The sequence below is a fragment of the Pollicipes pollicipes genome, unplaced genomic scaffold (assembly GCF_011947565.3).
Source record: "Pollicipes pollicipes isolate AB1234 unplaced genomic scaffold, Ppol_2.1 Scaffold_4002;HRSCAF=4701_pilon_pilon_pilon, whole genome shotgun sequence".
Lineage (NCBI taxonomy): Eukaryota > Metazoa > Arthropoda > Thecostraca > Pollicipedomorpha > Pollicipedidae > Pollicipes > Pollicipes pollicipes.
In genome coordinates, this window is record NW_023596420.1 from 44,851,487 (window position 1) to 44,864,528 (window position 13,042).

The following is a 13,042-nucleotide window of genomic DNA, read 5'->3' on the forward strand; positions in this document are numbered from 1 at the left end:
ATTTGGGGTTTGGGGGTGATGAGCTGGAGATTGTGATGCTGAAAAGAATCGATCTTCGCCATATCGGAAGGGAGTAATTAAAAAAGGTATAAAAACATTGATTATTTTGAGAAAACGCTATGTTTCGAAGCCATGGTCAGATTCCTTTGCATAAGTCGATCAGCACCACCCGGACATGTCTTTCACTCAGAAACACACCATAAAAGACGCGTCCATTTCACATCTCGACACCTGGTTATGGAACCAACCAGGTAAAGTATATACGGTACACTTACAGGTAAAGTATGCGACAACGGATAAAGTATACACCGCCGAACAGTACTCTAAATCGTCACGTCCAGCAATGTACTTAAGCTCATCCCGATAGCTCAGCTAGCCAGGCGCCTGCCTTCCAATTCAAAGACCTGTGGCGCGGTGGGTTCGAGTCGCTTCAGGCGTTTGGTATTTGTCTCCGACTGGGGTAGCCTGCGGCCTGTGGTAGCGGCCGCGCTAAGGGTCAGGTGGAGTCACAGGGCGGGATTGACCGTGCCAAGTATTGTGGTATGCTGAACCTTCGCCTCTAAATTCTGCCGTTCACCCGGAATTTCGTGATCGGAAAATGACTCGCCAAACAAGCACTGCTTAGAGTGGGCGCTCATCCCACAAACACAGCCAATCAAAGGGTTTGGACTAAGTCTTAAAAAACTCATAGCCGCCCTTATAATACTGCAGAATAATTCCGAATACCCCATGGCTACTAAGAACCCAGTCCTTTAGCCACAAATAAGGGAAGTGGTGTGTTTCTCGCAAAATTAAGACTGCGCTGACATTCGAATGAAGGAGCAATGAAGCAATGGAGCAATGAAGAAGGTCAATGGCAAAAAGAGATGGCAAAACAACGGTAGACATCAGTGTTCTCACATTCATGAAATAATGACGCCACAGAAGATGCCTCTTTGAGGACGAGAACGAGTATCTTGTCAACACCACTCTAGAGCGCTACATCGCCAACTCTCTGATATCCTTCTGAACGGCTCTGGGGTGACTTCACAGGATCGATCGAGGCAAGGAGTGGCTCCAGCAGGACGGGGCGGCACCACACATGGCTCCAGCAGGACGGGGCGGCACCACACATGGCTCCAGCAGGACGGGGTGACACCACACATGGCTCCAGCAGGACGGGGTGACACCACACATGGCGCGGGTTTTACTGGATGCATTTGAACACTACTTCGCTGGGACGCACATCAGGGTAAGATTACCGTGGCTTTTCACTCGCCCGACCTGTCGCCCCTGGACTCCGTGCTGTGGCTTCTCACTCGCCCGACCTGTCACCCCTGGACTCCGTAGGGCAACCTTAAGAACTACGTCCATGTGGACAAGCTAGCGTACCTTTAAAAGCTTGAGGCCACCTTCAGACTTAACATTGGGGGCATCACCGCGAACGATCAACCGGATAATTGACTACTGGCAGCACGTTAGCCATCTAGAGCACCTTTTATTGCCACCTTTTGACCGGCGTGAAATCACTGATGACCACGCTCTCGCTGATCGTGTTTTGTCATTCAATTTACAATAGAAGGACACCAAGCTCACTACAGCCACGATCATGGGGTAAACACGCTTGTCACTGCTTGGGAAACTATGTAGGCCACCTGGTACTCTAAGAGGTTCCCGCACATCGCGCCTAACTGCTCTTCACCACAATCCAGGTGTTACGATGTGAAAAGTTGCGAAACATTTGCAGATTGTCCCGACACATGAACAAGTTGGCATGATCAAAATATTAGGTGCCTGAAGGGCATGACTTGACACGAAATATACATCGACATTAATAGTGAAGGGAAGGGCGGTCACAGTAGTGAGGCAGAGGGAGTTCATTTTTCAAAATCGACTGGGGGCTGAACCAAAAATCGGCCTGACCTTCACTTATATTCCGATTTCTCCCTGAATTTCTGCCACTTCGATTCGTCTTCCTGATATCAAATTTATAATAACGTGAAAATTATTCGGCCCAAAGCTGTTTTAAAGTTCAGCTATGACATCTCACTTGAAGCGGATGTGATAATGATAATGATGACGTACAATTATGATGACATGATATCGATGCGTTTAGAACCTCAGACCCTCGCGTTCTACTGCGAAGGTATGTGAACTGAGGCCCGTGGATGTTATGAGCTCTCAGCGTTCATGCTATCATCGACCTTCGATTTAGCAGGAGGCACTGGTTTGAACAACGTTAAACAGCTTGCAAGATCGAGTTTTGGCAATAGATCTGAGCAATACTTGCTTTATAACGTCGTTTGACCTGTACCCCTGGCATGTTGAAGGTCGATAGCCCAGCATAAGAACTACCAACTCACGTCGAAGAACCGGGAACTAGAGCGCTTCTTGCTACCAATACCAGTTAACACTATATTACGACAATACTCGTTTTCATGATGAATTAATGCACTAAAAAGTGTTAAAGCGCTTTTCTCAATGCGCTATGTTTGTTTGTCAATGTTTCCATGCGCTTTTAGTATGTGCGGCACTCTAATACAAGAAAATGGGTGGTTTTCATGCAACTTCATTGACATTCAATGCCTCGTGATTTCAACAAATAATAAGCTCTGATATGAAACAAAACTCTTTGCAGCCTTGTCTTGCCTTAAGTTCACCCAAACTCTACTTCTAATTGTATTCAAATTATATTCCAAGCCTGGAATTCAGCCGTGAGGATCGGTCGAGGTGGTTGGCATTTTTTACATGGGTGCTGAGAGGTGCAAGGTTGAGAATCATTTAATTTAACGAACATCTATTGCTGATCAGGTTCAGGTTTGTAAGTTTATAAATACCGCACACCTATAAACAGAGGCACGGTACGGGTATTTTTTGGTCGCATCCGCGTTGGACATAGTACTGCGCATTTGGCGCGTCTCCTGTCCCCGCTCCGGCGCCTGAGAGGTCGCTTACATCAAGAGGTCAGGCCGGAGTCTCCAGCGGCCGGTGACCCCTCGACCGCCATCACTCCACCGCAGCAGCTAGTCCTCCCCCCCCCCTCCCCCAGCCCCAGCGATCCTGGTCCGGGCCGTGCCGCACGTCCGTCAGTGCACGCCGCCGGCTCCGTGCAGCCGATAGAGAGGGACGCGGATCATGCGAATGAGGGAACACACGCGCCCATCCGGTTGGTGAAAGCGTGCTGCCTTAGTCCGGAAGCGTCAGTGTTATGTAACATCAAAATATTTTTTCCTTTAGTGAACATGCCGACGACGCGAAGCACTTCACATCGCTGGAAGGGCGGATGCCTGCTGTGAGTTCCGTGTATGGAAAGTAACGTGCTAAGGGGCTTAGTCCATGGGGTAACGGATAACACGCATGCACGGCGACACATGCCAGCTGCCTGACGCCACGAAGGAACACCCCGACCCTGCGTGCGCGGACGTGCCTGCGTGCCGCACGGACACGGGCATGTCCGAACCGTGCCCGGGCTCGCGGCGTCCGGCCCTGGTACCGGCATGGAGAAGCACGCAGTCAACAAACGTTTTCCCATCCCGGCTCGCTGGTGCACCGATTCAAGGAATGTTCTGCGCGAGCACGGCGGAGCCTGGCACGCGTCCTCCGTCGCAAGGCTCAGGAACGCCCCCATGGCCAGTGGGGCGCCGACCAGCCGAGGCCATATAAAAAGGCCGGCGACCGCGCTACTGCCAGCTGTCTGCTGGCGACGGCACGACAGGTGGAGCGTCCGCACCCGGGGCCCGGCAGCGTTCGTGGGCTGGTCAGGTGTTCGCAGTAGGAGTCAAGTTTTGGAAGAAGCAGTTCTATACACCGGCCACTGTTAGACTGGTGAGGACGCGCTCGGTGCCGTGTGTTCCAGACGTCTGCGCTGTCGATGTGGATGAGTATACCAGTGCAAAATGGTTGAGCTACGTGAAACAGCGGAACACATTTAGGTGCAGGTCTTTTACTTGTCACAAGTCCCAACTACCATGATTTGCGTGCATTTATAGAATAATCATCATGCACTGTGCATGCATACACAATAAATAATTGTACACAGACAAGTTAAGTTGGTTAAGATCTGCATATTTTCACCTTTGAAGCGCTGTTTGTACCAATGAACGTGATGAGTTCAGCTGGTTAAACAAGAAGCGGCTCCGTAGGAAAAGTAATAACTGGAAAAATGCTAGTCACATAGCCAGTGATGATGATTTAGACGTACGCACTACGCACTACCTTGTCCCTTTTCTTCAGAAAATGCTACAGACATTACCAACAAGTGCGTGCCAGTCACATACTGTGTTTATCAGTTCCTTCGTTTTAATGGTTCACTTGATTTTTTGTAATTAAAGAGTATAAAGGTGACCGTGCGTGTTTCCATGTGGACTTGTAAACAGCTTTCGAACGGCTACGTTCCACTGAGGTAATAGTAACATTACATCACATCACAAATTAAGGCAGCATGTTCAAACATCTGTGCATTGTTGAGGCTTATGTCGATGTAACAGTGAATGTGTGAACATCGCAGGTTAACACTCTTCTACTCCCTTTTACAGACAACATGCGGCTGCTTGTGCTCCTTACAATCTGCGCTTACGTCAAAACCCAGGATTATAACGACCTGGTCACCTTGGCTCTGGGGGGCACCGGTGATAGTGAGTATATAGCGATGCACAGCTTACAAAAGCTCCCGATAGCAAATGGCTGAGTTTGCCACGGACGTATATCACAAGTATCCTGGGAGGCTCCAAAATAGAAGATAATTTATCCACACGCCTTTTGCAGTCCACGAAAATGCGTATGATCAGTGCGCTAGAAATTTGCATTACAGAATCGATCAATTTATAATCAAGTACGGTGTGATGGTTGTGACATGTGTGTTACGACAAGCGCGCGTCCCACGTCCTTTCGCTTTAGGCGGCTAGCTCGTTTTCTATTCGAGGCCGGCTCAAACGGGAGGAGGGGGGTGGGGGGGGGGGACATTCATCGCCCTCCAGTAGATAGCTGGGGCACCAACGTGTCGGACGGTGTTGGAATGGGAATTAAATATAACTGTTGCCTACATCATGCACGGTTCCTTCGGCGCTTGACAATGCATTAGTGCCAGTGTGGGAACAGGCACTTTGGTACATGAAATTGTACGTCACCAACTGCACAAACACGACAAGGAGGTGGTTGCACGTGTTGCACTCGTTCATTTATCATCTCCGCTCCTGACAACATAGGTCACTGACCTTGGATGACTTTATATGACCTTACATGTCCCCACGTGACCCTCCGTGACCCAATTATCCTTTAGATTGATATCACATGTTTTCAGTGCAGTATTTGAATTCCGCTTCCAAAATCACCTCATAAAACCGCCTATTTGAGCTCAGCATGTTTTGCGGAGTGCACCGATATAGGTAAGTCGTGACCTAGCCCACGACCACGTGCTCTGTGGTCACACAACGGCTGTGCATCTGAGTTAGTACTCTTTTCCTCGTACATAAACGCCAAAACTACACAAAATCTGTACATCTTTGCAATATTTACGAAACATAGCAAAACTCGACCTGACTTCAGGTCACTGAAGTCGTCTGTTTGTAAGAATGTGAACTAAGCAAAGCGCAGGTAGTATCATGTTCTACTACCATAGCAACCTTGACCTAAGGCAAATGACCCACAAAAAGTTTTGCGCGGTCATTTTTGAGAGGTCGAACTCTTTGACCTAATTTAGGTCACTAAAGTTTTGGTCTTGGTAGATCAAAACTGTCTGATCAAGTAGAACATCAAATTGATAGATGAATAGGTACTACAAATTTCGTGGCGCTAGGAGCGTTCATTATGGCCTACACACGAGACTGTACGGGGACGTCAACTCTCCCCTCCCGCGGCCGGGTGCAGGTTAAGGTCAGCTGGGTTTAGAGGCCGGATGTAAATGCAGAGGAGAGGACAGGGAATTGGAGGCCGCGGTCCTGCAGCAGCATGGCAACCCCCTTGGTGTCACCCTTTCCCGCCCGCGCCCTGCGGGCGTCCTCGCGTGCGTGTCGTGCGTGTCCTCGCGTGCGTGTCGAACAACCGAGTGCCGCTTCCCGTCAGCTGATCGCTGCGTCGATTTCAGGGTGCGGCAAGCGCTGCGACGTCGGGTACTCATGCGAAGTGCAGCAGTGCCGCTGCGAAGTCTGCATCAAAGGTAGGTACGACTTCACCGAACGACCCCGCGACTGAGCCGGACGCCAGGCGCCGGGAAACGCGTGGCGCGCGGCATAGGAAAATGTACACCCATGGATACCAGTCTGCCGGTTATCTCATCAGACGCTAAATCGCTGCCAAGACGAGCACAGGTGCAGAAAGATTGTGTACGCCGGGCTGATCAAGTACTTCTGTCCCTGCCGTGATGTGGGAATGCCGAGCCCCGCGACCGGGCAGACCCGACCAGTCATGCTAAGGCAGACTTCTATCGCTAACCTCGTTCTTTGCGCTGCCTTAGTTTTGAACTGTATGTTTGCTTTGAAAGCGTGTGAAAATAAGCATTCGTTCAACATGACATGCTGCCTGTTTCAGACAAACCCACGTGCAAAACTCTCAATTGTGCAAAGAATGAGAAGTGTGTGGATACGCCTGCGGGCCCCGTCTGCAAGCCGCGTAAGTCTTCGTGCCGTGAATGTGGATACTCATGTCCCTCAACTGTAGCCTTCATAATGTATAGCACAGATCTGCCGCCAAAGGCCAAAAGCGCACCTCGAGATCGTTAGCATTTTGATGAAGACAGCGTTGCTTTTGAATAACACACGAAATATGCTTCCCTGACGTCACGAACTTCGAGACGCGCCTTTCATCCTCGCCGTCGACAAGGATAAGCTGAGGTGATAACTACTTTTGCCCGCCGGCAATATTAAGACAGTGTCATGTCCGTAAACCATCAGCCATACAAAACATCACGCTGATTGTCCGCATGCACCATAGCACGTTAAATTGTCGCTTTAACTCCCACCTAAGGCCTCAATGTCTGATTGCAGTGACCTGTAACGACATTTACTGCGCCGCTGGCGAGCTGTGCAACGAACTGCCGGATGGTCCCGACTGCGTCCCAGGTCAGCACTTCTGGTGGTGCCGTCAATCGGCTTGGTATGACATCGACTGTGATGGACGCTAAAAACATACCACCAAAGGCTTGGTTTCAGATAAACGAGGCTGCGATTTAACTTTTGTCATCTCCCGGATGGCCTTTCATATGCCTGATCCCACTGTTACTAATGTTGCCGTGGAATAAGGTTAGAGGGTCTCAGTCGGAGGCATCTCTCCTCACTCCTGGGGCGGGGTAGTGTCTGCTTAAATCTGTGAAGCGGGAACCCGCAGCGTGCGCTTGCCGACCGTCAGCACGTGCCACCCCGGCCCTGTCCGCCCCCAGACGTGCCGTCGTGCGAGGGCTTCTACTGCCGCCGTGGCACCAACTGCTACGTACGCGGCGGCTCGCCCATCTGCCTGCCGAACACGTGTATGGTGCGCGTGTGCGAACCCGGCCTGACCTGCATTGACACCGTCGACGGCGCCCTCTGCCGACGCGGCACCAGTGAGTACACGCGGCGGCGCGTCCGCCGCGGGCGCCACCCAGCGGACGAGTGTAGGTGGCGCCACTGTGCGAAGCGCGTTCGGTGCGGGCCAGCGGTAGGCTGGCGCTGTGGTAGTTGGCATTAAGCTCGGTCTTGCGGTGCCTGGTCAACGCGTGTGGCAGGCGCGTTAGACGTACGGCGTTCCTATGCATCATTCCCAACCACGCACCCCCTCCATCTGAAGAACCCAAGCTGAGGGGTGGCTCACACCCAGCCACAAATTGTCATCTGAGCGTGTCAGCACGGCAACCCAGAATGGGGTGACTTGGCTCTGTCCGCAGGACGCCTTGGTCGTCCATCTCTCCCTACCAAGTATGCCTTATTGCGACAGACATTACTTGCGTCGAGCATGTGTTTAGTTACATGAACAGCAAACGTGCATTTGCATCGCGGTTCTCACAGCACCGGGGGGTTCCAATGTGTGCGCGCAATCTGGACCAATCAGGCGACACGGGCGTGCTCAGCTCGCCCGCGTCCGCTGCCGGCCGTTGTCGCGCCGGCAGTGCCCGAACTGACCTGGCCTAACCCAGCCGCTTGTTCCGCAGAGACGGGCGGTTGCGAGGGCCGCTACTGCCCCACCAACAGCAAATGCGTGGACGAGCCGCCACTTGGGCCACACTGCGCCCTTATCTGAAGCCGTGGCGAGCGCGCGCCGACCGCGGCCAGGCGCGCGTGCCCGGGCACCGGCCCCGACCGGGCCGTCCAACCCGAGGCCCTGTGATATTGTCATTACGCGGAGCCTTGTATGCGAGGGCGAGGTTGGGTGGTTAGTCGCCATAAACGGGACATGGAACGTGTGGGGCCCGCGTTTCGTAGCTCGTGTGCAGAATCACGCTCATAAAAACCGCAACTCTTCCCAACCCGAATTCGTGAAAGGTCTTGACGAGACCCGATGGTACAAACGGAAAACAATGGGCTACCGGGTGGCGCTGAGCGGCATCCTCAAGGCGAGCATGCCGTAAAAGTCCAGAATATCCAGTCTCGAATTTTCTGACGCAATTATCGCTGCACTTCGGATTCAGATAATTACAGTCACGTCATATTCTGTAACGATAATTGGCAGAAAAAAACAAAAAGATGACGGACCACAACGTTGGGTACCAGCTTCCAGAGCCACCTGCACCGGTCCGGCACGAGACCCCAGGTGCAGCTACGGAAACCAATGAACACCGAAGCGGGGACACAGTCAGAATTGTGTTTGTGAAAAGTGTTCGTGAAAAGTGTTTATTCCCTGCCGAAAACGTTCAAAACGACTAACAACTGACTATAAAAATATCATCGGTACCAGGTACACATCGAGGGCATCGAGAATAGCGTCACAGCTTTTTTCGCGCCAGCGTTCGACTCTACACCGACGAGCACGACCAGCCGCGAGTCGAGCAGAGACTGCTACACCACCCACACCAGGTTCTTCCACACAGTGAACGGCCAGAAATTGGTTTGTTTCCAACTAGAGCCTCTCGCAGACCAAGCAATCAGCCTGCCCGTGGTGAAAATGCCATCATCCCACACTTTGTCTTGAGATGTGCTCGACGGCCGGATCTCAAGTCCTCCTCTACGTCCAAAAGCTTCCTTGAGCCGAGAATTCCGCCCCAATTCCAAAGCTTCCGCTGTATGTGCCAGGTCTTGTCTTCACCTCCGTGAACAGTGAGCAGAACCAGACGTCTGAGCCAGGTCCTGCCCTCTCATCGAGCCTGAGAGTTCTCGCCTGGCTCAAGCACACAGCTGCAACCCCAGGGCACCGGCCCGAGGCCAGCGCCGCACGGCGCGGCTTCGCAGGCTAGGCGGCGGAGAAGAAGTCGGTCAGCACCTTCTCGATGTCGTCGCTCGAGTAGTCCACCACGCTGAGGTCCTTGGACGGCGGCATGCCCCGGATCATGGCCGACAGTCCTGACCGGCAACAACACACGTTAGACCTCGTCGCACGTGCACATCCGTCCATCACGCAGCGAGCTGAGCCGGAGGCAAGCGCGCGGCTAGATCCATGCGCCTAACAGGGAGCTCTAAAAAATGCCCTGGCAGCTTTGTCTCAGCTGTGGCGCGTGCAACCGTGAAACAGAAGGTGACCTGTCACAACGGCAAGCACGAACAACCCACCGTTGATGGCCATCGCCGTCTTACTGAATGTTACCTTACTTCCAGTTAACCATGATGACACTAGAAAAACATCGTAACGCGGGCGACACGCAAACAGCGGACAAAAAGGACGCAGCGTTCCGACATTCATCCAGTAAGGTGTGTAGGATGTAAAAGTAACCTTATGCTGCCAGAATCCTGGCTCTTCGGCCGTCTGCGCGTGCAATTCGCCAGCGCTAATCCGTTGCCCCTTGACCTCGAACGCTGACATCTGACTGGCCCGGCCCGGTTGTCTAGCAAGAGGCGCGTGAATGCAGGGGTTGACCGCCGCCCGGTCCGATGCTGATTGGCCGATTTTGAGCAAGGGGAGGGGCGACAGGCAGTGAGCCCAAAGCCAGGGTGAAAAAGCATGGACAAATATCGCCGCCCCTGCCACCCTGTGGCCGAACGTTTGAACACCGAAAGGACAGCATTCCGCCATCCCTCCTTCGCTGAACGAACGACACCCTGCCGAATGGAGCCCGCCGTCAGCCTTACTTTTATCCGGCTGCGGCCGGTAAAGACAGAGGATGCGTCGACCTCCCATGGCGACCCCGCGACCGATCTCGTAGCCCACCCCGAGCGACGGCTGCGTCACCTCGGCCACGATCGTGTCGCACTCCTCCAGCAGGCTGGAGAGACGGCACGCGTGTCAGGCCGCTGTTCTCAGCACGGTGGCAGCAGTCGCCTCAGGTCAGTCAGAACATGGACAAGGTGCTGGTGAACATGGCCATATTCGGTTCTTGTGTCGTTTTACGAACAACGCGACTGGCATCTGCTCGCGACGACTGAACAAGAACGTACATATTCATGCATGCATACATACATACATGCATAATACATGTATGCATGCATCCATGCATGCTGACATACATACATACATACGTACATACATACATACATGCATACATACACATGTAGCCGCGAATATACTGATGATGGGAGACACGTGGGATAGTGACAAACAATCCCAAACTGCACCAGTTTCTTGACATGGAGAAAACACAGGCATCAAAAGGAAAGGCATAAACGTGCAACATCACAAATAGCATTGTCTAATAAGCAGATTTGTTACACCACACCCCACTTCTGCATGACCCCAGCTCTCTCACTGACCTGATATCTCTGTCGTGAATGTCGCGGTCGGTGGAGGCCTTGCCCTCGTCCGAGCCTAGGTGGGTGACGGCCGGGTCGGCCACAAACTCGGTCAGCACCGTGCCGTACTGCTTGAGGGCAGTCACGATGCGACCATACAGAGCCACGTCTTGCCGACCAGCGCGGATTGAGCCGCAGAAATAGATCTTGCGTGACATCTGGGCACAATAAAGGGGGTTACCAACTCTGGTGCACGTTTGGGCCTGGAAAAGTGGAGAACTATAACAACCAAACAAAATTTCATGTCAGCCAGCCCCTGGCCAAAAGATTCCACATGTGCACATCAAAGGAGAGCTGGATGTCCAGCTGTGAAAATGGTATGGGCACTGCACCTGCAGATCATCACTTACACAAGTCTGTGATACAGGGAATGGCTGTACATGCTACTTTCTCAGGCATTGTAGGGGTGGACACATGATAATGTAGGTGGTAAAACAACTTGCATACCAGTGCAGTTTGTATTATATTTCCATGCCACCTTTTTTCATTGCAAATAAGTCCACACATTTGAACCACAGGAAAATGACAGCCAATCTTATCACACAACATTTTAGCCAGCCAATCATGACCTTGAGGGTAACTTGGATGAAGAGACTGATGAGTAATCTTGTTTCCTAAGCATGACATTTCCCCTGGTAACAAAGACATTTCACTCAAATAGAATGCCATTCTCCATCCAACTCCTATAATTTTGACTTAAGACCTTCCCCACTTTCCCAACTTTTATTACATGACAAACATGACTCACTAGCCCTATAAAAACTACCACTAACAACAAAGGGGAGCTACACAGAATGGACTGAATCTACCACATACATTTTCTCCTCTATTTTGGCTAAAACAGGCAAACAAGTTGGACTTTAAAGCTGGCTTTTCACCATTAAAAATACTGAATGTCTGAAATGTTATTTTTGATTTCACTCTTCTGACTTTTACTCCTTGACACAAAATACTTTAAGCTAAAATGCTGGTGCAAAAACACTCTTAATATAGCATTGTAACTCAATCTACATAGACCCACTATGTGGACACCAGAAGGTTGCAGTCATTGTAGCATAGGCAGCCTATCTGTGGGCAAATAAAAGGATCCAATGATTAAATCAAGCTGCCCATTTCTAGGTATATCTCAATTCACAATTATGGGTTTAGTGGACCTTGATATAGTCACATATGCAAGAAGGACAAAGTGCACACATACCCAGCTAAACCTTGGTAAGGGCATATGTTAACTTTTTTGAGCAACCACTTAAACTTTTACAGAAAAAGGTAGCAGCTTACTGCACTGTGCAGATGCACAAAACATACAGCATAGACTCCAACCTTGCATCAAACACTACACAAATGTTGTGAAATATGAACTTTCTCTTTGAATCTGCATATACCAGGCATCAACTGAAGATGCAATGCTACATTAGTACATGAAAATGGATGAATGGATGACTCATCTACCAGCAGTTACATATGCTATATGTTTAAGAACTGGCTTATAACCCAATTTGCAAACTATTGTCAACTTTAATAAGACCTTGTTGGTGCACAGGTTGGGCACAACTTCCAATCTAGGAAAATTTATCAAAACTTGATGACAGCAATCATAAGGTATCATAACTTGCTAAATCACACAAAACAGGTGGGATCACAGAATCACTATCTGTTGTGAAAGATCAGTGCTGTTTGGGATAAGAAGTGTTAGCAGACTCTGCTGCAACTGGGGCAGCTTACTACACTTTTCAGGGCTGGATTCTCTCTGCCCAAAACCATTGTGTATGATTAAAATGCTTCCATTTACAAATCTGCAGCATACAGAGAGGAAAAATATCACAATGTTACTGTCTGCCATGGACAGCTTAAGTTTCCTGTACAGCAGGGGGAGCTCCATCTACACCAACTGAGAACAATTTTTCTGCATACTAGTCATGGCCGGTTGAAAAATCCTGCATTCAAACATTCTTAAATACCCAAATTTTAACAGGGCCTACCCAAAAAGTTACTTTCCCTTATAATATGGGCACAATAAAAAGCTGCACACCCTGAACTGGGCAGCTTCCAACCACACCAGCACCAATGTTAGTGCCAACTCAACCTTACATCACATCACACCGTCCCACCGTCATAAGATGTTTTTCACACACATACCTTGAGTTTACGTCTCAAAACTGTTCAAAATAGTGAGCTGTTCACTTGCTAATACGAAGCAAACCGCTCCCAGGCGACGTTAC

The 13,042-nt window shown here is 50.6% G+C and overlaps 1 protein-coding gene across 1 annotated transcript; it reads left to right on the plus strand.

Annotated features, from left to right (window-relative positions):
* Positions 1-3,675: 3,675 nt before the first annotated feature.
* On the plus strand, positions 3,676-8,350 carry LOC119093170 (spore coat protein SP60). The gene is made up of 7 exons (XM_037216084.1): positions 3,676-3,804; positions 4,515-4,613; positions 6,062-6,133; positions 6,505-6,585; positions 6,960-7,034; positions 7,352-7,513; positions 8,099-8,350. The coding sequence occupies exons 2-7, from the start codon at positions 4,520-4,522 to the stop codon at positions 8,185-8,187; spliced, it is 573 nt and encodes a 190-aa protein (XP_037071979.1). The 5' UTR covers positions 3,676-3,804; positions 4,515-4,519; the 3' UTR covers positions 8,188-8,350.
* Positions 8,351-13,042: the final 4,692 nt, after the last annotated feature.